Source organism: Lasioglossum baleicum, chromosome 13 (genome assembly GCF_051020765.1).
Source record: "Lasioglossum baleicum chromosome 13, iyLasBale1, whole genome shotgun sequence".
Lineage (NCBI taxonomy): Eukaryota > Metazoa > Arthropoda > Insecta > Hymenoptera > Halictidae > Lasioglossum > Lasioglossum baleicum.
This window is the reverse complement of record NC_134941.1, coordinates 4,123,613-4,149,751: the sequence shown is the minus strand read 5'-3', so window position 1 is coordinate 4,149,751 and position 26,139 is coordinate 4,123,613. Positions and strand designations below refer to the sequence as shown.

Below are 26,139 nucleotides of genomic sequence, written 5' to 3'. Positions count from 1 at the left end.
TGTTCTCATTGCAGTCTCCTCCGTTCACTCGGCGGCGTCTTACACCGTAGTCGATTTTCAGTCGCGAAGAAAAATGCGATAACGCGTCCGATGCTTTCCAGGTATTACCCTTCCAAATTGAATTAGTCCTCTCGATCAGGGGGAAGAAATTGGCGCCGTTTATCTTGTTTGGCGAATGGTCAAATGCAATTTCGGATGGTATTGACGACGAGAGAAACGGTGGACGCCGATGATGAACGGAAGTCAAACACCGATAATAGTCTTACATTTAATTCCCTTACAATTGATTATGTTGTAACGTAAATAAATTCGTTCTGATCTTGTAAGAATTTAGTTGTCTGCAAATGTGCAAATGTTTCTTTTTTATTAATACGTTCACAATTAACCGTTACAGCTGCGTGACGTCCACAACAATGGTAATTAAATTAACTTTATACACATTGTTGTCTAAAATCATAGTACGCAGCATAATACTTGGAGTATTAAATTGTTTCAATATTTTAACAGTGAAGATGAGCAACGAAACAAATTTTGGTCACAAACGTGTTAAAAAATTATAAGGAAATTATTTTATAAACACAATATTCTTACACAAGACATGAAACAAACTAGCATTATTTTTTTATATAATTATTTGTTTCACTATTATCGCGTACCAATACGTATTCCATTATTGTTTAGGATAAGTTGCTATTTTCTCTTGCATGGTTAGCTTACAAAATTTAAAAAATAAGTATATTATCATTTTAAATTTCGGAACAAGTCATTTGATGACACTAGAAGCTTTGGAGATTTCGGATAGAAGGGAAATAATATTATAGTAGAAGTATTTGGATTATTTCCGAAATCCAGGATCGAACCAAAAGGATCAGATCGAGTTGAAATGTTTCACAGTTAGCGGATTGAAAAAGCACAAGCCGCTGCAGCTAAAAATCAAAACGCATTGAATTAAATGAGACAGTATCGGTTTCGAGTTGTGCATCCATTACAAATAACTCAGTGCTGCAATCGAATATTGAGCAAAATCCCTGCATTGTCATTCCGAATTTCGATGTAACAATTTTAAACGAAATTTCTGTTGCGCAGCGAAATTTCTATATATTCTGCCAATCAAAGTCTGTTTTATGCAACGTCTCGTCGATAAGCGGACAGATAAATTACGATAATGTTCCTCGCTTCCCGTGAACAGTGAATTATATAGCTGGTTTTGAAAAACGGACAAATTAAAAATGAGCGTATCGGTGGAAAACGCGTGAATTTAAAACGCTCGACAATATTGCATTCTCCGACGCGTTTTCTCTCATATATTAAATTTCACCGATCCAATGAGGCGTTTTCGAAACTGACGAACTGAAAAATTGTCTGAAAAATATGCGACTTGATTCTCTGTGAAATTTTTTGTGGAACAGTCAACAGGGAAAAACATGCAATTGCAAATAATATTTCCAAATCTATTGTTTAGTCGCCCGAAACAGTAATTCCGCAAAGCGACATTTAGCTTAAAATGCTTGCAGATGCGTATATCGTGACTTTGAAATATGAATTCATCTCTTAATTCAATTAATGAATAAAGACTCGATCATTCTTCTTCGACTTTCCGAAACTAGTAGCCTTTCTATGCAGAGTTGGGCATTAATCGATTAAAATTTTAATCAAGATTGATTGATTAATGTGTACGATTAAAAAAGGTAATCATTGAAAAATCGCAGGTAAGGTATCGGAAGCTTTAAACAAGAATTAGATAAATTTTGAATAAATTCATACCGGTCGGATCAACAATTTCTTTAAAAGAGTCGACCGAGAGTTTAGGGGTGAGATCCCATGTTCCAGAGGGACGAATCCGACGTGCCATAAGTATCCGTACTAAAGCTATAATGTTTCAGCGAGTAGGATCCCAAGGTCCGACCTCTGACAGTCCTCATGGGACCACAGGATTGCTACTCAACCCGCCAAAATCCTAATAATAATATTCAAGAAGGGGTTAACGATCAGAGAACAGTGAAAATAATTAGTGAATGTTCTCGGAAGGCCAATTACTTCGGCAGTATCAGCTATCGTCAATGAGACTAGCTTGCGGAAACCCCTTCAACAATTTAATATTCAATTATGGACACGAGTCAACGATATCGCGAATGCAGCCAGTCCACAATGGAACAAATACGATTTCTATATAATTCAATTTATGTTAATAATAATTTTAAATATTAGATTAGAATGTGGTTTGAAAGAACAAGGCTATTTATGGGACTGTCTAAAAGTTATTATTAGAAATGTCGCTCACAAAATTTATTCACTAAATTAAGTACTTCCTTCATGAATTATTGAAACAATTTGTCGAACGATAATTTGTTATACAATTGTCCTAAAGATTTGTCTCCACAACCATCGGACGACAACCCTATAGAGAACCTATGGGATGAATTATATTAAGCAATCAAAAAAACTCCCATAAATTAAACAATTAAATTTCGAACAACATTAAAAGAAAAATACTATTTAATTCCTTTAGAATGTTTAGAAAAAATTATCTTTAGCAATATTAAGCAATCAGAAAACCTTCAATAAATTAAAGAATTAAATTTCGAACAACATTAAAAGAAAAATACAATTTAATTCCTTCAGAATATTTAGAAAAAATTATTTTTAGCAATATTAAGCAATCAGAAAACCTTCAATAAATTAAAGAATTAAATTTCGAACAACATTAATAGAAAAATACAATTTAATTCCTTCAGAATGTTTAGAAAAAATTATTTTTAATATTCTCAGATGATTATATGGCGTCATTAAACGAAATATTGAAATCTCAATTTTGCACGTACAGTGACTCCCACAAATATTCGGACACTCTTAAAAACACCATAGCTTTTTTAATATTGGGATATATGACTTGAAATTTTTTGGTAAGTTAGAACAATTGGTTTGCTACACAACGTGACAAAATTCTTTGAAAAAAACTGCAAGTTGTCGGAATTGCAGAGAAAATACTAAAAGTCGTATTTTTCAACTTTTTTATGTGGACTTATATGAAAAATTTAGAGAACACGTCTCGTAGTTCTGTATCAATTAAACATATTCTGAAAATGTAACTTTTAGTATTTTCTCTACAATTCCGACCCAATGCAATGTTTGAAAAAATTCCTTTTCACATCCTGTAGTAAACTAATTGCTCTAGCTTCCCAAGAAAAATTCAAATCGCATAGTCCAATATTAAAAAAGTTATGGTGTTTTTAAGAGTGTCCGAATATTAGCGGGTGTCACTGTATTTTATACAGGGTGTACCAGAGCGGGAGATTCACCTTGCAAAAAGAAATCGAAGAACATTTTTTCGGTTAACGCTTTGTTTTCGAAAAAATAAAATTCTGTGGCTACGCGTGCTATTGAACAGGGTTCGGCTGACGTGTCTGACCATGACCAACCAATTCTACTTCTCGTGAAAGCTAGGACGCGTAAACTCGGTTTTTCAAAAACAAAGCGCCAACCAAAAAAGAATGTTACTCGTTCTTTTTTACTTACTTTTCAGTTAGAATCGCCTCATGCTCGCTTCTAGCATCCTGACATCCTCCGAAGATAAAATATTTGCTTTTCCAAATATTGATGTGACACAAAAATATGACAGCTTTAAAATATATTGTATAACAAGAAGAAGAGCCTCATCTCTTTTTACACAATAAGTAACATGATGCTTAAATCTGCACTGCTATAACGGTGCACTATCCTTTTGCCATAGGGTGTTTCAACAAGCAAACTGTACATGTTGACTCGTCGTTCGCCTTTAAACCCATAAAACTGATTCAACGGAGCAAATTGTTCTTTCACTGTATATTTCCGTGCGATTAGGCTTGGCAAGGGCGCCTAAGGAAGGGTAAGGTGTGAGTCAGGGTGGCGCAAGAGGACATCTTTACGAATGCTGCCAGTCTAGACTGAGCTATGACGTAATCTCCGGGAACGTTGGCTGAAGGGGGATGCTGAAGAAAGCTGGGGAAAAGGGGATGGAGGAATGCTGTATGCGCGTTGGTCTGAGACAACGACCTTTCGTGCGTGAATGGCTTCGGATATGCGTTTCCTATAATACACATGGCGCAGTGGCGTAGTTGAAACGGTCCCGGGTTCGAGGGCCCGTCGAGGATTCAGACAAAAAGGGAGAGAGAGCTGCGGAATGTTAGACACCGTACGTGTGGTAAAACTACGAACCGAGGAAAGTGTGCCCGACGTGTGTACAGGCCGTCCCAGGTGCGCCGTCAAGTATTTTAAGGGTTGATAGGGGAGCTAAAAACGGCACATTATGTCGTCAGCGGTGTTCGTCCATTTTGCGGAAATATACCCTTAAAATTTTAAAACATCCTTCAGTGACCAGGCACTCAACAATTCTCTACAAAACATTCAAATTTAATTCAATCTTTATTTAAAATTAGACAATGTACTTTCTCCTTCTTGAAATATTGAAACTAATATATTAGGTGTATACAAATTCTCCAAACGTTTTCAAATATTTTGCTTGTTTATAGACAAACCATGTATAAATGAAAAGAGGATCATTAATGAACTTGTACATCTATTAATTAGCATATGATTTAAACACTGGAGATCTCTTCAGTATAGAAATAGATAGTGAAGTGACATTATAGTCTGTAATATTCTCATAGTTACCAGTTTTCTATTTCAACATTTTTGCATAACATGATTATACTAAAAACAAAGCCGATGACACGTCACATTAAATCCCTAGTTTTAAGGATTGGATTCAGCCCTTCCATATGAATAATCAATTTTAAGAAATAGAATATTTACGCAGTCGATCAGATTTCTTATCCAGAATTAATTTGTATTAATTTTCAAATATATTTTGATATGCTACAAGGTTTTTGTATGCTCGTCTTCAGGACGAGGTATAAGATTTAACATTTCTTGTATAATAAAATAAGAAGTACTATTAAAACGTTTTTTGCATTAAAACCATCGAAATAATCATTCCTTTAAAAAGTTCTATTGTGTCGACTGTAAAAAAGGACGTAATACACTTTTCTGTGCCTTTCACAATTTAGTGTGTTCAAGACTCGTCAAGATGAGTGCAGAAATGAGTCCAAGATACAAACAGAGCATAACCCAACAGATTACACGGCTCTCGGCCATAAACCTTTCGAAAAGGAAATAACGTCAGTCTATCTGCCTTTATGGAGCCATGTTTTGTCATCGGCTGATTTTCCAGCCAGTCTCAATGGTAACCTTTTATCCGTTCACCACAGTTACGGATGCGCTGTCTGTGAGTACTTTAGGGCGCTCCAAGGCGCACACCACTTTCCCGAACAGCTGAAATGCTTAGGCCAACGACCTACTTGAATGTGTTTGTCTCGCCGATATGCGTTAGCTGCTATCCGTCCCTCAAATTCATAGTCTAACTTTAACGCGTTATTACCGCAAAATGGAGGCAGAACTGACATGATGTCGCAGTGCATTTTTGTCCCATTTTAACTCCCTTGTCACCCCTTAAATGATATACATTTGAAACATTCTGAGTAGAAGGTTTATTACAAACACCCAGAGGAGGAGGATTCTGTAAATAAGGCAGGGGATTAATTAGTAGATTTCTAATTGATCACAAAAAGAGTTACAAATACCATTTCAATCTGAATTAACTTTCTCCAGAGTTTAATCTAGTTACTTTTCCAATGTACGTAATTAAATTTATCTTTCAAGTGGCTCGATAATATTCAGTCCGGAATATATAATATTCCAGTGATGTTGCATATTTAAAATTCATCTGTATAACCAGCACTAAAACATTCTTCCATAAATCGATTCATAAAACTATTTAATAAAAGAAAAAATAAAATGCAAAAGGTTCAACTTCTAGTGAATAAACTTTAGCCGACATGGACTATTATATTATATATTAGAATATAACATAATATATAGAGTAATATCAATATATAATATAATATATATAATAATATTATAATAATGTATATATATATATATATTATATATTGATATTATATCCAAATATTAAGTTTTGCACTCGAAGCTATTGTAACTCGAAAATTAAACTTTCTTCCGACCTAAAATATTTCCATTTTTATGAGATTTTAAATTTGGTGGATATGAAATTGATATAATACCTTATGAAATACTAAAATGTTCAGACAGATATATAAGAATTAAACAAGTGTCCCCAATTTTGAGCGGGGGTGTAGCTGGTCGGGTAGGAAGTAACCGAGCCCTAGATCATTCAATAACCTTTATGCTCGGGGGCATGGGCTCCGGGTGGCTATAAGACGCGAAGGAATCGGAGTCTGAAAACGGCGAAGCAAACAATTACTTTCCGGATGCCGGTAGCGGAAGTTATCGACTACGGTCACGTAAGAAACAATTAGTTCGGCTGAATCCGGGAATGGTCCGCGTTCCCAGTCGGGTGGTTTCGACGTCTGCGTGTGGCATACGGCACGAGGTATGGGTTTACACGAGGCTACGCGATGCGATGGCCGCAATACCGTGAGAACTCTCGCGCAATAACGGCTCCTCCTTATTGCCGGAAACATTGTTCTTCGTTCGGCCCGAAAGACTGTGCAGCCGCCGCCCCCGGTGCAACGGCCCGCTGCAAACTACCGGGCGGCTACCAGGGGGATCAAAGGGGCTCAATCTTCGAGACTTTAACGTCCCGCCCGGAAAACGATTCCGGCGACGACTGCCGCCCGACCCCCACCGAAAGGATCGCTCATAATGGCCCGGGATCATTGTTGGGAATATTCTCCATAAAGGAGAACAGGATCACGCGACGGGCATATATTCTATCCGGTGCGCCGCGCGCCTGTGGGACGGGCGGGATCTGAACGACGCATAGGGATGAACAGGTTGATGGCACGATCTCTTCGCCCGCCATTGTTCCGATTCCGCTTTGAGTTGTTAAGCGGAAAATGCAGGCCCTCAGGATTTGATAGATACTCGGATACTGTTAGTGGCAGGTGATACTGACTACTTTCAACTTCGTATCAATGTTTCGTGTGCTACATTTTATAATTCGTGACACGAATTTGTTACATATTATTAAACGATGCACACGCACATATTCAGAAATGATTCTTGTATTAAGATTGAACTAATTGAAGGGTAGATATCGATATATCACTTTCGACTTAAGTTATTAAGGGAAGAAAGATATTATAAGTTACTCCTGTTCTTGCAAGAGTAGTAGGAAAATTTTTATCTGGTATTAAAATCCGCGATCTACATATTGTAGGAATATGGATCGAGAAATATAGAATCGAGAATCGAAACAGCGGCATCTCTGAGTGTGAATGTGTGTGAAGATGTGTGAATGCGTGTGAATGTGCATGAGATCTTCTGTCTTTAGTTTCCAATGTTATATAAATAATCAGTTGTTCTCTGTACATAAACGTGAATTGACGTGAATAAATCGTTAAAATCCTTCATTTTTATTTATGAGGTAATTCGGGAGAAGATGCCGAGAGAATAACTATAACTTCAAATTTCTTCAGTAGATTAGCTACAATCGCAACGGTCTGATAAACTCTCGGCCCATTTAAGAACAATGTGAAGCCAAATAAGTACCTTTTCATCCGCAATACGTCGTAAGCTGTCCCGATCGATCGTATTATATCGAAAGAAAACTGTAGTTCAAATTATTAGCTATTTATATCATGTCCAATAAGGAGGTTAACGCTGATCTCAAAGAAATAGATATAAAAATATGTAAAAAAATTAATGCATACGAATTTGAATAAAGCTAGCCATAACTGCTATGAAATCATCAAACACATCCTTGCGAGGGATAATCAATTTATCATGTATACATAATACACAATCATTAGTAACTCGAAAATGATAAATAGATTACGGAAAATAAAATAAATGTTTCGGAAGCGGAATAAAAATTTGTCTTTTTCTTCAATAATTAGAATAAGTTGTGAATAATAATTGATGTTATGAAATTCTTTGAATCTTTCTACTGTAGTACATGTACCATAATCATTTGTTCTGAGAAACGATAATAATTAACGTATATTTTCTGTTCAAGATGGAACAAGTTATATTAATATCTTTTAAAAGTGCTATTACTACGTATATCTATGCTGTTACTGGTGGATATTATTTGAAATTCAATATTGGGGTCCCGAAGTAAAATATCCAAAGTAAAATATCATAAGTATACATATAAAGTTTAATATCTGCTGAGATCAACGTGTTATACAATATCGTTTGAACGGAAAGTGCAGGATTTGATACACCGATACTTCCCGTGGAACATAATACTGACCATTCGGAGTTTCAAATAGTAATCGAGATGTTTTTACTTCAACAGTTTAATATCCCTTGGGATATGAAGGTATTATAAATTCTATGTACGAGTTTCAAATGATAACTACAGAATTGAATATTACAAAAATATTATTCCTACCTGTTTGAACTACTCGAAATGTTACTCATTATACAAATTAGTATTGCAGACTGATTGGTCCATCACGATTGCCAAGAGAACAACGATCTCTAATAAATTACAATCCACATTCAAACTGGGTATAATTACTTGCAAATTGCATTTACTGTCACAGAGTGCATCAATAAATATCAGCTATATTAATGAAGTGCAGGTATCGCTTTAAAAAGGGGAGCAAGGATAACAATTATACTAAAATTTTTTATGGAAAATATCAGTCAAAATGTTAACAAAAACTTGTTCCTTATGAAAATTAAGGATATCAGTCACAAAAGTTATAAAAATGTTTCTATGAAAACGTACGATTACAATATTCCGATTTTGAAACTTTCATGTTACAAATGTGTTCTGCAAAACTAGATTGCAGATTTTTATATAGAAAACAAATTTTCTGTTACGACCGTAATAAAATATGGATTTCCTCTTCCACTAATTTTAACAAATTAAAATAATGTAAAAATATTTTTAAATTCTTTTTTAATATCTCTATGGCTTCGTTTTTCAGTGATTCGGTTTCACCAAAAATGCATAAAATTCGCAATCTCCTCATAACATTTATCGATGAGAGAAATTGTATTTCAATCAGTTGTAACAGCGTATGGCGTTTTGTAGTGGACCGAAACGGTTCTCCGCATACGCGGTAAAAAACAATGTTTTCCTCATTGATAAAACATAAATTCCAAAGCTGAAAATTTGGTTGGTCGAACGCCACCAAAATAATATGTATGCTCGTCATCGATAACTATTATGTGTGATCGAAATACAATTCCTGTCGTCGGCAACTGTAACGAGCAACCGAAATAAACTCTCATCGACAATGGCTATCGTCGATGAAAAAGAGTTTTCCTACACTTGTAATTATTATTTATAATCGAAAACATTGTAGTCGAAAAAATAACTGTGTATAATTTTTGTTATAACCGGTGATCGAAAGAGTTTTAAAATTTTTTAATAGGTCCCCTATTTAAAACATAGATCGTGGTTTAAAGAACTCTCTATTTACAAATGCAATCTGCATACAATGATAGTTGTAATGTTTATAAACAAACAATGTTGAGTACTTTACACTCGGAGACTTCCTAAAGTAACCATCAGCAATTTGATTTATTTATGTATTATTTATGGAAATGATTATTCTAATTCAACAGAATTTGACGTAGTATTTTAGTAATACAGATTTTAGATCGTAAAGGTTGTCCTTAAATAGGGAAATTGAGTACAGAATGTTAAAAAAGTTTTCGATTATTGTGGCAAATAATGAACCCTATTCGACGCGCGCGAATAACAGCAATATTAAATAATTATTCCAGCTAAACAGATTGTACTAAAAAAACGAAACGTGTTCCTTCGATATTGCTAAATAAATATTAAGTTGTCCCAAAAGTTGGTTTTCGATTCATGCAAATGCAAATTCATGTCAGGAAGTACTGAAACATTAACATAAAGATTATCGCATTGTTTGTATTTATTCAGCAACATTAAAGAAACACATTCCGAAAGAAACTTTTAAGACAACCAAATATTTACCTAGATAATTTGCAAATGGAATGTTTATATTCATCTTATAAAATCCCTTTAATTCTCATCTTCAAGAAATATTTCATGAAAATCTGCCGGAGGGATAGACTGGAGGATACGCTCGTATTCCGGCATTCTACAAGCTATCTCACACGTGATAAATACACAAAGATCCTCCGTCCATTCATCGCCGAACAATTGAAAAAAAAGAATATACTTTAAAAACCCAGAGGGCAGCGAGGTTAAGCCCTGTCAGATGTGGTGTGGCACAAAGGGGCAGCCAGCGTCGGAATAAAATTCCCGAATTAACCGGAGGTCTTTACATCGCGTCAGGGCAGGTGGTTGCTTCAATCCCGCGGCGAGGACGGTGACCGGAAAACCGTCGCCGTCGCAGACGTTTTCTCGCGGGATACGATTTCGAGAACACGGGGTCCGTGTCGCGGCTGTCCGCGGGGCGGGATCGTAATAACATGTCGTTACGAGCGGAAACGAATTTTCACCGTCAAAAGAGAAACGCGGGGTCTGCAAGTATGTAATCTCACCCCTAAAGCAACGGTGGGTCGCGCGAGGATCAAAGAGATGTACCGTGTGTTTCTAGACGACGATGGATGGATAGAAAAAGAGAAAAGGGCCCCGGTAGCGAGGAGAAAATACGTCGAAGAGCTGTGTCGCCTGTCGGGGCGGTGTAACTGGGGCCAGAAACGAAGCTAGAAGCGAAATGAGATTGGGTACGAAACGGAGAAGGAAGCCGGGCGATTAGAGGAAAGGGGACGACGCACGCACACACACACACACACACCGAGCGAGACGGAGACGCGCGCGAGCTAAATGACCAAAACTCTCTTTTAACTTTCCAATTAATATTCCGACAGGGTCGGCAAACGGGCTCCGTGCCGAATTCATCGCCCCGTGCATTTCGGTTTCTCGCGCGTCCCGCATAAATCTTGCCTACTTTTAATTGCGTCAGCCGCGCTCGTTTATTTAAATAATAATTCGAACGCGAACCGGCACGTCGGCCCGCCGCGGGACGATTTATTCCCCCGTACCCTCCTTGACACCCACCTTGGTATCCTAAGCTCGTTACGAATGTCTACCCTCCTGTGGATCGTTCTTATGAACTATTCAGGTTTGATTTTCCGGGCCGACACTACCCGCCGCCGCGCCGTGCGATACTCGATGCAATTTATCGGGGGAAATCTACATGGGCGAAGATGCCGGGGAATGTGGAAGCAGCCCGAGAATTTATAGAGCCCGTGCGGCTTGAACGCCGCCAAGGAGAAAGTATCAGGTTGTTGCATACCGAATGACCGATTTTCCACGACCTTCTGTCTCAATGTGGGCTTGCGAGCAAAAGTATTAACTGCGCACGACGCTGGTCGCGGTGGAACGTTTGAAAGCTTTTGCCTCATATGTGATTTAGTACCTTTTTATTAACATGTTCGGTATCAGCAGTTGTTTTACTGCTTGCGTTCCTTTTCAAAATGTTTTATCAAATGCTGCCTCCTTTGTGAAATATTGAAACAATATAGCTGAAGAAAGTCTTCTCTGAACACTATGCCGTGTAGTACGACTTTCATCAACAAAGTGTATAAAATTAATTGGAGTATCTTTAAGTGAACTGATCGTGAACGTTACATACACCCTCGTACATTTTATGTTGACTTCAAGCATTTAGGTTCTTTCATATTGAATGGTCTTGCGAATGAAAAATATTAAGGATGTTCTGGAGGTACAATGGGAGACAAAAGTACAAGAAATTCGAAATCCATCAATATATTGGCAATGAAAGCCCCATTCAGGAGTATATTTTGCATTTAACTTTTGCGAATACTGTACTCTCTGTAGCTATATTCAGTGGTCTACACTTGTCGCGTTTCCATGCTAATGAGAGACAACACGATAAATTTGACGTTTTGTAACAGTTTATAATTTTTTTGCTCTGTAACTGTTTAGTGAATCTTAATAAATTTTGAACATAATTAATTACATAATTTTTACTACATATAAAAAAAACTGGAGTTTCTAGTTGCGTTTTTTCAAGGTTTAAATAGGGCTTGAAGTAGAATTTTATGAATTCTCCATAAGAAGACGTGTTAAAATGTGCAAACTTTAAGTTGCTATAATTCTTAAACGGTGCAGTGTATCGAAACCAAACTTTGGTAATTACATTAATTTAGTAAGAATTATATCTTTTCAAATTTTCAAAAATTTTGTTGCGTTTTTATATACCTTCAGAACATCCTTAACTACGGTCGATGCTGTTCGCGTAGGAAGGTTTAGAAGCTTTAGCCTCATATGTGATCTATTACTTGTTTTATTAACTCTGGTACGTTTCATGTGAATTTACACATTTTCTGTTTCAGGTACTGTGAAACCTTTCATTAGATCATCTTTATTATTGTTTAACATTGAACTTACTAAGCATTAAATGTAATTGACATGCGTAGCCTTGTAAAAATTATTATAATATTGGGTTGGCAAATAAGTTCGGTCGGTTTTTGTGACTTATTCCACTCTAAAAAACCGAACGAACTTATTTGCCAACCCAATAATATTTTATTTTATTTAAATAATTTTATTTTCTATTATATTTAAATAATTTTTTTTTTTTAAATAATTCTATAATTATTATATTTTATATTATTATAATAATTATAATTATTATAATAGATACTTGAATGAAGTAATTTAATGCGCATGGTAAGATGTCTATAGTTTTAACACTTCTAGAATAAAATATAATATATAAAATTGTGTGTGATTACTTGTCCAATGGTTGTAGGTATAATGATTACATATATGATCGGAACAACTTGTACACACGAGTGTACATTATAATAATTAATTTTTATACGAAAATCTATCTGCACTTGCTATTTTTAAAAAGTATTTGAATGCAAACATCCGTTTAAGAGTATAGGCGAGATTATCCATGTGATAGTTGATAAATATTGATACTGTGAATTGACTCCAATGCTGAAGATATTTATGAAGAACACTCATTCAGATTAACTGTTATGAACAACCGAAATTTCCAACTGTTATCTGTTTCGATTATGGTTCTATTCTGCTTCTGATCATAACGATACCATAACCGTAATTATTCCAATTCAACATCGGTCCTAGAATGATTCCACAATGGATTCCAGTATCGAATTTTCTGTAATTGATATCATTAAAAATATTACAGATTATTAGTAAATAATATCTATAAAGTCATTATAGAAAGAGGAGGAACATTTATTTATATATGATTTTTAACAAAGCGTTGAAATAAATAATTCATTTTCACACATTGTATTACTCGGGATAGGAAATTAATAAATAAATGTTTCGATTTCTTGTTATAATTTTTCACGTCAGTTTATAGTATGATTAAGATAAAGGTGAATATGATAAAAGTAATAATAATACATACTAAAATTGTCAAATATTTCCTTGTGATTTTAGAGACTTGAACGAATTATTATAATATGAATTATGACATCAGACTTTACAGACAAGCGATGGGAGTTCGGAATAATGTTAACGCAGAAAATAAACGAGAATCGATACTGGAAGCGTTACCAAACCGACATGGAAACCAAAGTATGAAACGAAACAAATAATAGTTGGAAATTTCGGCATTTCGTAGCAGCTATTCCAAAACAAAAATGTTCTGGTTGTTTTAATCAGAACATTTGTATAACAGTTTGAAACAGTTGTTTTCAGAATTGTTTGAAGCTCTGATTTAACGTATTAACCGTAATTTGTAAAGTATTATTTTGTTTGTTCAACTATTTCTGAAATACCCATGAGAGTTAGACTTGTGATAACACTAGTTAGTTCCACAGATATATTAAAGTGGAAGCAGAATTGCCATGTATGAAGGGATGTTTTAAATTCATTTGCGTAGACCACATGTTGTCCGTAAATTACGAATCCTTCATTATCCTGCGAGTATTGCATCAACGTTAATTTTAGAACATTAATTATATAATATAATGGTGTGTGTTATTACTATCCATAAATTATGAAAGATACAATGTTTTGAAGGGAAAAGTACAATACTGTCAATAATATTCAGTTTCACTAATGAATTTAAATGATACTGTAATGTAAATATTTTATAGAAATTCCTATTTCGTCATTCACTTATCAAGTTATATCTTCCAGTGTACAATTTAAAGATAATGATGCGGATTAGCACTTGTGCAGTGCTAATCAGCTTGATCTGAAATAAAAATTTAGCTTCTAAATTTTCTAGATTCAAAAAAAAATTTTATGCCATTTCTGTAGACACATTAACGTAATTATTAATTATTATTGTTTCGTTATTCTCGTTCAAATTCTACTACAATTGTATAGAACATGTTATTATTTGCATACAATTAAATGCCGGTCATACAATCGGTAGTAGTTAGTGTTGGGCAATAAATAATTATTTAAATAACAAGCTATTTATTATTTGGATATTCAAATAAAGAGCAAAAATAATTTATTTATTATTTGAGCAAGTCTAAATGAATTATTTAAAATAATAAAGTCAATTGTTACTTACAAATACAATTTCAATTATTATTTGTACTGGCAAGTAATAAATTAAATTGTATTTTTTTATAGGCAGCTAGGCCATGGCGGTATACGTGAAAAGGTTGCTATAGCAGACAAAAAACGTGCACCAATCCAAATAATAAATAATCTTTTATTAAAATCACACGTTTCTTTATTATTTAATTATTTATTATCTAAATAAAATTTGCTCAACACTGGTAGTAGTCAACACTTTCATTCCCCCACCACCCCTATTTGATTTTTCCATTTATGTGTCTGATAAAACGTGCAGAACTGTAACGTTGCTTTGAAGTCTAATTTTCGATAAATATTCCTTATACTATAAACATAAATGAAAGTAAACATCTATCATGTAATTGCAATCACCCAATTCCGATTAATCAATTAAAGAATTGGTAGTATTTTCTTCACTTTTGTGAGAATAAAGGGGACAGACTTTTGCTCGTCACTGTACGTTCCCGAACTATTAGAAACTACTTGAACGCCGCGATGACCGAACGGTAACGCACCCTGTACCGGAAAACAGATTGAAGAACGATTAGGAAAGTGGTGGGTGGTTGGTACTCACGATATTCATTTCCTGCTCCTGGATCTCCTTGTACACCTCGACGATCCTCATCAGCGCGAAGCCTGCAACACAAAGCGAATTTCGATCGTTTTCAAACAGTGTCTGGTGGCGGTGTGCGCGGCAGGGATTCGCGTCGAACCCCGTCGAGCTTTCGCGGTTAAAACTTTCGTCCTGAATTATTCAGACGTGGCTGGTGTCGTCGATACTTTAATCCACGCGGCCGAGGGCGCGCGAGAGGGTGCGGGTGCCACAGAGAGAAAGAGAGCGAGAGAAAGATAGAGACACAGAAAGAGAAGGAGAGAAAGATATAGATAGATGAGAGAGAGGAGAGGGTATGTGGGTGGATGGCGAGAAACCGAGGCGACCGCAGGAGTTGGTAGCGGCGCGTTCCGGCGGTTGCGGCTGATTTTCGAGTGACTTTCCACGAAAAGCTCCCGAAAGCCTACGAAAGCGGGCGACAGAGCTGCAAGAGGAGGGGGCAGCAGGGTGTCCAGGGGAGGCAACAAAAAAAAATGCACAGAAACCACGATCGCAAAGCTTTCGGGGGAGGAAAGTCGTAGGGGAGTTTGACGAAAGTTTTCTCGTGCTCCTGGCCGGTCTCGCGGAAACTTTTCTGCCGTTTCCTGGCCGCTTCTTTCCGCAATACTTCTGCCCACCGGAGAGCTACCCCCGGCCACGCGAGAAACATTCCGACGCCATGTTTGCGACCCCACGGTTGCGTATGTATGCGTCGCGGATGGAACGCGATTAAGACTTTAACGGGGTGGGTGAGAATAATTTCCGAGGCAATTTCGAACGAGGCTGCGGAGCACGGGGAGAACTAAGGGTTGCTGGGACTGAGTTACTCGGGAAGCTGAACACTTGAGAAAAGAGACAATTATGTCGTTGCACTTAGATCAATGTTGTGGTTTCGGATTGCATGCATATTTTCCAAATATGAATTTCAGGACTGAATTATTCTGCTATTCTCAAATTTTGTAGAAACGTGACATTTCGTCGAAAAAATTAAGCACTGTGCGAATATTGATGATGTCACGAAGTTTCATTTAGTTTTAGGACATAGTTTCCGGTGTATGACAGTGTACACAATTATTACATTACGTGAGCCGTTTATTTTGAAAGTGGATCCATTTTCGAGACAAATCAAGCTAGCAATTTTAACATTTACATTTCTACGTTATCTTTTCATTCTGAAGAAAATTGTAACTTATATATTTAAAATTATAAAGATTTTGTAGAAAGGGAATTAGCTGGTTAATAGAATGATACATTTTATTTTGAAAGTGGCCTAAGTCCATTTGTCAGTTGTCTTTAGTACCAGGACATTTGTTTTTACCGAATGACGCAGATTTGACCAATGGATAGATGACACACCGACGTTAAAAGAAAAGTTATAGAGGATAAATTTCGTATAAAATTTTTCATCGGCGTGCAAACTGTGCATCATCGTCGCCAATTAATTCCGTCATTGATCACTGACTAACCGTGACACCATGCTCAGCAACGATAACTTGACCCGATAGACTAGATAGTCGGGGAGTCATTAATCACAGGTTGCTCGGCGCACAGTCAGTGTGACAAATTCCCATGTCGATATGCTAACGCGAGATACTCACGCCGCATTGGCGTAGGACCGAAAAATATCGGGTCTCCGAGCCCAACGGATAGGAAGAAAAATGAAAAGAAGCGAAATACCCTCAAGTCTGGGCGACTAATTAAACTTCTAACCGAGTTAGACGAACGCCAATCAACTTTAAGTTTAAATTAGTTTATTAAGGTATCTCTAATAAAATTCTCGAAGCTCCTCCAGTCATAGGACCAACTCTCAAAATATGGGGAGTACAATCCTGTAAAATTTTAGTTCCTTCTAACGCCAATCAAATCTAAGTTTAAATTAGCTTATTAAGACATCTGTGACATAATTCAAGAAGCGTTTCAGTCGTAGAACTAACTCTCAAAATACAGGACATTCTGCAAAATTTTATTTCCTCATTTCTTCCTAACGTCAGTCAACTCTGAGTTTAAATTAGTTAATTAAGGCATCTTTAATGATAATTCTAGAAGCTCTTCCAGTCGTAGAACCGGTTCTCAAAACACAGGGTACAATCTGAAAAATTTTATTTTCTTTGCCGAATAGAATTTCTTTCTTCAAGGATCTTCCTTTACTTTGGCTAAAATCAAGGTAAGGAAATTTCATCGGAAATGAAAAACCACGCACCAGACCAGTTCTAAACGAATCCCTGTCCGGTCCTTTCATTTTCTTTACTTTCAAATTTAATTATCTCGCGTAACATTAAATTTCCGTGTTTTACTCGCGGCTCGCTTCCGCAAACGTTGCCAGCGAATGTGCGCGACTATTTTTCCAGCACGTTCTGCAAACTATTTAGCCCTCTGTTTGTACATCAACGTCAGCCCTAATGTACGACCAAGATACATCCCATTTATAATTTTTCTTTACGCCGCCTGCTGTATAAATACTGCAACGTGACTCGACGAAACCCATAGAGCGGATAATATTTCAGATACCCCGCTCGTTTTATCACGGCGCGCGTTAAATATACCGGCGAAGTTATAAAATCGCAGTTCCGGTTTCTATGAAATTGCTGACAGATGCTGGCGGATCGATTAGCTAATGGTACTAAAGATTATCGCACTAATGAACCACACTTTAACACTTTTAGGTATCAAGCCATTTTACAGCAGCCGTACTGCTTCTACAGTGGCTTTCAATATTGAAGAAAAGATTTTAGTAGATGTGGGATTCGTACACATTTTACAGTTAAATGTAATTATTCTTTTATTATTTATGAAATGCAGTCTCATTGCCAGATTGGATTTAATGCATTCATGCCAAAAATGAGTAGGTGTTATTTAAAACAGTAGAAACATTAGAAAAGTTTAACAAACATTGTTACATTATTTTCAAGCTATTAAACATGTCAAGAAAGAAAAGTATTTGACTCCAGTTTGTTTCGATGCAATTATAACATTTTTATTTTATTTAAATATCCGCTGTGTACTCATTACTCTTTGTAGAAACTACTTTTTTTATAAAAATGCAGATTTCATTAATTGGTAAGCCTTGTAATATCAAGAAAAGCAGTAAAGAATTAAAATTTTATGTACTTGGTGTTTTACACTTACAGTAAAACTTTACAGTGGTTTTCAATATTAAAGAAAAGATTTTAATATATACAACATGGTTCGTTGCAATTACTTATCTTCCAATATGTATGAGTTGTGGGACTTTTTTAATATGAAGTTAAATTATACTGGAACGTCTCATTGCATTACTCAATTTCTATACAAGAATATATGAATTGATGAATTGGTATGCCCTGTAGCAAACTATTGTAGTAAAGCATTAAAATTTGATTTTATACAATTTTTGTTTCACAACACATCGATTATTCAATGAATGAAAAGCTGAATGAAAAATTTTGTTTCCGACTGTGAGAAAATTGTCAAGTGTACAGGGTTAATAATTTTATTATTATAAGTTTTATCTGTCGCATTTAATAGGGTGAATTGATGCGAGACATGGCAGAAGACGACGGAAATAAATTCACGTTGGAGGGATCATGAAAGTAGAATAGAAAGGCTCAAGAAGATCAAAATCTTGTCAAGGACTTGTCTCTTCAAGTCCCCTTCAATTCTGGGGTTAATATATGTGAATCGGGGGCAACGACGTGGGACTTCCTGTCATATGGGATTTCTTTGCTCGCCCCGTAATTCTTCATGCAGAAGGCTTCCCGAAAGTAATTCGTGGATATCCTGTGACACATGAAGTATAACATTTCTCATTTATTTTCTCTGGCACAGTTGTTACCGGAGAACAGAATGGTAGTGAAATTATTTAAGATATATAAAAGATTGATAAAATATCTGATAAAATTGAGTTAAACTTTCATTTTCTAGTTTCCTAAAATTTTATGAAACGATGTACAAAGATTTATCGTCGACTTGCTCGACTTAGAACCGAGAAGGATGAATAAGATAATTCAAAAGTCCTCGCCCTTATTTACGAAACCATTCCAATTAAACACGACATAAAGTAAAGTAAAAACACTAAAAAGGTTACATAGAAATAGTAAATACATAACATAGAAACAGTAAAAACATTAGAAATATTTAAAAATACTGTTTTATTATTTTTATTATAGAAAATTTTTATTTTGTTCAACAACAGACTGACGGGTTTAGTTTTAAAAAGAAATGAAGCCGATGTCTTCATTCATGACAGCGAATCTTTATGCAAAATAATAATTTTCTGCATGAATTGCAACAAACTAGAGTGAAATAGAAATTCATTTTCATTCCTAATATGTTTAATAGGTTGAAAGTAATATAACAGTATATTAAATTCTTGTAATGTATTTATTATTTTAAATTACACCTGCTAAGTAATTTTTATCATAAATGTATGAAATCCGCATGAAATTCATTAGATTTTGAGGAAACAGCTTGTAAAATTATTTATATATACATATATTGTACGCAAAAGTCCCAACATCTCTGAAAAAGAACACCCGGTTCACTTTCATAATCGGCCCAAATGTATACACCTCATATATATGTATTCCTTCCCGAGATCCCCTATTCCTATCCGAAGCACCACGTATAAGAGCAAGGTCCTCATGACGAGGTTAGACGCAAGGAATATCCTCGTAGCGTATCGGCTCCTGTTGGATCACCTGTAGCGAGTGGAAAATTCATGAGTGGCTCCTCGAGGACTAAATCGTCGGTGCACTCCGTCGCGCCGTTGACGTCGGCAGCGAGCGGCTCGTCGTTGGCAGCAAACCGCCAGACACAGGCTGCCGAGATTACAGGCGGCCCGCAAAGCCGCAATATCTTTGTGCTTCCGTATTAACATACACGTCGACTCGGCGACAGCTACTTACCATTCCCGGTTTCGTCAGACCCTCACTGAATTACGCGCCGCGAATTAACCCTCGGCCCGAAAGGCCGGAGAGGCAGTCAGCCAACCAACCAGGAAGGAAGAAAGGAAGGAAGGAAGGAAGGAAGGAAGGGAGGAAGGAAGGAAGGAAGGGAGGAAGGAAGGAAGGAAGGAAGGAAGGAAGGAAGGAAGGAAGGAAGGAAGGAAGGTAGCGCGGGTGTAGGGGTCTGTGGAACCAAATCGCGGAGGTCGGAGGTGAGAAGAAGAGCCAAACGTCGGTTGAGCTGTCGCGTCGCGCGGCAAGGTGTGCCGAAATCGAGAGGGTTGAAAGAAAGGGCCGCGACACAAAAGCGGGAGGGAGCCGCGCCGAACCAGACAAAGGGAAAGGCAAGCTATCTAAGCGTTCCAAGCATCGTATCTCAGCTATACAATATCGTAATCCCGCGCCATACGTAAAGCTCCGCATGGCGAATCTCGTTTACATGTACATCTGCATATATATTTCACCGGGCCTCTATGTGCGCCTGTACTCGCCGCCGTTCCTCCGCCTAGATGTGTGGGGTAAGGGACTGAACCCAACGGATTGCAGGCTACAGACGTGTACCGTCCGATGGACCAGGTATGCGGGGTATGCTGATTCCCTTAAGAGATGGACTCTCGTAGTTTGCTTGTCGAATTACGCGAAGAGGAACACGAATTTTTGATCATGTAATTGTCAATTGGATCCATGGTGGTTCTGGAATCCTTGGGGGTTGATGCGATTCTTGATATCGTACTCCGTGCGTACGAACGTTCAAATGTTAATACATTTTCATGAATATTCGTGTGCGAGATTGATTTATGTATTTCAAAGAAAATTATTGTAATTTACAGATAGAAAAGAATTGTACAATATTTTGAATAATTGTATTAGAACTCGATGTTACATTTGCAATGATCAAAAATTATTCTTCGTATTTTATATTTGGATATGTACTTCTCGCACACAAATGTATAAAATAGATTAGCACGTGAATGAAATAATTAACAAAAAAGTGTCGTTTTCAAATATATTGTTTAAACAAATTAGCAATCATTTGCTCGGCTGGGTTCCTTATTGAACCCTTGAACCACCCCTCTAACTCTACTAGTTCCCGAGATATTCGACCACGCATAGTTTGGACTCCAAACTTTAAGGGCTGCTTTCATCCCTTGAATATGAACGACAGCCGCTAAAAAAATATGTGTCTAATATTTTTGCAAGGACTACTCCTACTCGTACTCCTCCGAAAGTTTCATTAAGATTTGGGTTCGTCCCTTGTTAGTAGATTCTGTTCGAAATCTTGAGTCTCAGTGCAAGGGGTTGATGCGAGATTGTCATAGCGATATCTTCACACAATAAAAAATAATAACTACAAAAAAATGGTCGTCGAACTGTTTGAACACACCTCGTATCTTTGCGAGTGTAAGTCGAGTTTTGTGTGTCTCCCAATTAAATAAACGTCCAAGGGGGGACGAGCAGGACACCCACACAGGCGTCAGTAATTTTGACAGCTCAGGGTTGGGGGATGTAACGCGGCGTAACGATGCTTATGGGGCTTTAGCTGCCGATGTGCGGCTTCGGCCGGGTTGGGTTTAATGCTCGGCGCGAGAAGGGGTTTAACCCGTAACGTAAACAGCAACAGCGGATCTATGCCAGCCCGAGCAGACAGCCGACGGTGCTTGCGAAAAGCACACGACGACGTCGGCCGCCGCTACGTCGACCGCACTTCCGATCTCGTGCCATCGACACAAAGAAGTATCCGCGCCGCTTCGGGACACTTGTTCGGAAAATACGACGGCGTTTCCGTCGGGACATGGTTCATTGGATTAACTGCACCGTTTCGTTGTTACTCGTACAGAGCCACGACACACCGAGCCGGTGCAATCGGGATTTCGATGTGCATCACTGACAATGGTGCTCACCGTGGACACTATTCCGCTTTCGAAAAATTGGAAGTAAATGTGCACGGTTAAATTTAACTGCAATCTTAATCGTTAAATTTACACGATCCTCTCTTCTCCCATCATTCAGACCCTCAAGCTCAGCAAAGTCAGCTCAACAGATAATTTCCTTTATTAATTAGTAGACTGCGGATGTTTATGCAAAATAAAAATGTTTTGCACTGATTGTGCGAAGCAGAAATAACATAAAAATAGATTTCGTCCCTTCACGGCTTTGTTACATTAAAAGCAACGTTACAACATTCTCAAAATCTTTTACTTTTTTAGGTTTCACCCTAAATTCTTCATAAATGCATAAAGATCCGCAGTCTATTAATTAGTTTTATTAATTAATTCGACTTCAACATCTCACGAAGACATTATTAAATACGGTTTCTTTTTATAAATGTGATACTATCATTTGTACAGATTTTGACAATTCATTTTAAGATCTTGTCGAGTGAAGGCTAAACGCTAAAGCTTTTTCTAAACAATTTGGTATGTACAATACAAACTTAACATAAAAAGTATCCGTTGAAATTTTTAAAATATAATGAGTATTCTCCGTCAAATTATTTAGGGTTCAAAGGCTGGGAGAAAAGGTGGAAGCGTTTACTGATCGAGAACAGAAACGACGAGAAAGTTCTTCCTTAAACAATACGTGTAATTTGAAATAGCAGAAATAATTAGTTATGCGACTGCCTCCTATACCCACGCTCTATAAATCATATTTGTCTAGAGAATCTCTTCTTTGGATTCTTTTCCACCGTCATCCTACACGAGATTTCCATTTATCTAGAGAAAGAATGATACAAATCCGAGGCTTTACGAGCACACAGACGTTCCACTGTCGGGGAGCTTACAGATTTCCCCATTAAACTTGAAGAGTCCCAGCAGTGTTCTCAAATTAAAGATTTTGTCACTTGTAGCACTCACTCCGGGAGCCCCTCAATTAATCGCTCGGTTGATTCCCCTGGCGGAAAGTCGGCTGGTAAATTCGTCGAGCGTTCTTCGTCGTTTTTTTTGCCAAATGACACACCCTAAAAGCCGCTGTCCGACGCGAGAGAATAAATATGAACGAGTAACGGGTGAGGGGTAAGCAGCCTTGTTTTGTTAGACCGACGGGTTCCACAGGGCTTCCGGTGTTCCGCGAGCCAAGATCATAAACATATTCATCCAGCAGCCAACATTTAAGCCCCCGCGTCCCCCATCGTCGGTCCCGGGCCCGTGCTCGTTCCCTGCGACTTTACGGAATGGCCACGTAAAACATAGCGTTGAACGTGACTTGGCGTCTCGTGAAAAAAAATGCGCAAAAGGAATTTAAGACGTCGTAAAAGAGGGGGACGGTCTGGCCTATAAAAGGAAGGAGCGCGGCTGAATATTTGATGTCCCCGGAGCGTCCGTGTCGATCCCCACTCGGACAACCGGATGTCCTCGGATAGCTGGACCCGAACTTCCGTTGCTCTCGAGCAATCCCCGGAGAAAGTTCGCCGGACGCCAAGCTTTCCACCTTTTGCGGCTTAACTTTTCTTCTCCTTCCACTTCTCCACCTTCGTCGGAAACTCTCCAGCTGCCCCGTGTACTCTCAGGTTAACTGGTATTTACAATAGGACGCGGGATACCTTAACAGCTGTCCAGGAACATGTCTACAAATATTGGATCTTCCAATACATAATTCACCACGTTCCACCATGAAGTGGGATGATTGAAGCATTGAAATATTTCTTGGCGCACGGGCTCCTTAAAGGAGGTCTTCTGGTCTAGAACCTTGAACAAAATCGATTTCTCCTCGCGGCTTCTTAAAGCACACGTCTTTAAAAAAAATATGTGTGCAGAAGGATTCGTTTAAATTCGTAATTTTTATTTCTTTAAAATCGATGCAAATTAGTTAGGTTGAAATTACGCTAGCTTATGGGGGAAAGGAGAATAATCGAAGACAGTAATTAAGAAAATACAATGTGTCCACTCTGTTTTTGTCATAAGAAATTTCCTCGTTCCGGATTTTCTAAAATAATTACAAAAATTAGCATGAAGATCCGCAGTCTACCAATATACTTTAATCAGCAGCCACTTAGTCTTCTACATCTGGAGTTGGATTCGATCCAGACCCGAATCAAGGAACGTAAAACTGTGGATAGTCGGTTTATACACTCGATAGCATCGCAGATATCAATGGAACAGCGATTCCAAAAATTTTGGAGAAGAAATTTCTGTGAAATTGATTAGGAGAGATGAGGAGGTCCAGATCCAGAACGAGAAGATTTAAAGGGTCGTAAATGAGGGTACGCAGGTGCCGGTAAAGCTGTGGGTCGTCATTGAATACTTGATGTCTTGGGTGTACCGTGTTTTTGCCGGATGAGACAACTACATGCCGTTGAATGCGCGGCATAAATTTTTGCGCCGAAGGATCCACTAAAGTATTCGAGTGGCCATCAATTCTTTTTCCCGGCGCCGCCGCGCCGCCGTCCCGTCGAATTTCCCCCATGCCGCGCGCGATTTGTCACCAGATACCGCCGCAATTTTGTTCCCTTCGTGCAACTTTCCACCGGCAATTTGACTTTGTTGAGAATCAAAATAGCCCGACGATCTTTCAAAATCACTCCATATTACGGTGCCATAGACAGATCCATTTTCTGGTCTGGATTGAACAAGCTAGTCACTAAGCAGAATATTTTCCAAAATATTTAACGTTCAACCTTTTGTACTCGCAGCTTTTCATTAATGCAGTTATAAAATTTAAGTGTTGACTAATTTCAATACTCTTTCCCCGTCCGTTTCATACATCTCATTTCAACTGAGTAAACATACTTAATTTAACACTGACACATTTTTTAATAAAAATATTCTAATAAATAATAAGAAATCGAAACGAGCCAGAGAAAATTTACTAAAATTCATCAAGTCTGCAGACCTATGGGATGAAATCTAGCCGATGAAGCTCACGTTAAAGAAGGAAAGGGAAAAAGAAGAAGAATAATAAAAAAATATTATTTATAACTATTTCATTAACTGTCTTAAGACCCTGCGCGCGGTTGTCGATTATTTATTACTATTTTTCAAGAAAGTTCTTAAAAATATAGTGTGGTAATCCGTTACGAAATCAGTTAAAATTGTGTTCTGTTAATAAACCTGTACATTATAATATTATTTCTTGACTAAACCACTTCACAAAATTTCATTCAGCGATTTTAAATGCAACGCCTAATACACTAATAATTTTATCTCTTTCAATGCCAGAATCATAAGAACCTAGATTTTAATGTTCTAATTAAAAGTACCAATTAGAGCAGCAACGTCGAGCTTCTGTTTAACTGTAATCCTCGAAATGGTTTAAGAGATCTGCAACCTTAGATAAAGTTTCCAGCAATATCAGACCGTTCAAGGATTCAAGGCCAAGGCAACCAGCAGTAGCATCTTTACCTTCTATTGGCCAGGTATCCCGTTCCACTGTATTACATGTTCTCCGTTTACCGATAAACTGGCGGATCTGAAACGACAAGTTCGAGAACAAATTCCGCTTATCCACGGTGGTTCAATATTGGTTTCCGTCGGCCGCCTTCAGCCCTGCACCCTTTTGTACTGCCCTCCGTGATCTGAAATCATCTATTCCGTTTGACTGCTAGTCCACCGTATCGTCTGTTCTACCCTTGCCACTTTGTCACAAATCAAACGGTTTTGTGTTCTTTGTCGAAAGAAACACCGATCCTCAGACAGAATCCATTACCTTGAAAACGCATTGTGTGCAAGGCAGTCTTGGAGTCATTTCTATCGTATGTCTTCACTGATTCTTGCCAAAAATATTTCTTTGCAATCAATCTTACTCGCTTGTCTAATTTTTTTATATTGTCTTTAATCCGAATTGTCCGAAATAAAAATCCGCAGTCTACTCATAATATTACACATAACTTTCTTTAGTTTAATTCGATATTTAAATTTCTAAATATGAATTTTAGACAGTTTTTGGGTACACTTTACCGGACTCAAAATTTGTGCCTTTCTCCTCTAAATTATGATTTATTTGGTATGTAATCCGGTAGATTCGATCCTGTAGGATCAATGGTTCAGAAGTTATGGTTGCTTAAAAAGTTGTGCATTTTTCAGTGTTTTTGACAGGTAAGGGCGCCGCCATATTGGTTTGTAGTGACGATCGCTAGCCGCTTAGCGAGCAGAACTTCTAGATGGCAG

General features: G+C 37.4%; 1 protein-coding gene across 2 annotated transcripts in view; it reads right to left on the bottom strand.

The window, feature by feature from the left end:
* The window catches only part of Irsp53 (Insulin receptor substrate 53 kDa), a 324,468-nt gene that overhangs the window by 43,236 nt on the left and 255,093 nt on the right, over window positions 1-26,139 (bottom strand). For both annotated transcript variants that reach the window (XM_076437170.1, XM_076437171.1), the window contains exon 5: window positions 15,096-15,157. In XM_076437170.1, coding sequence (XP_076293285.1) covers window positions 15,096-15,157 — 62 coding nt within the window. The remainder of the gene's footprint in view (window positions 1-15,095; window positions 15,158-26,139) is intronic.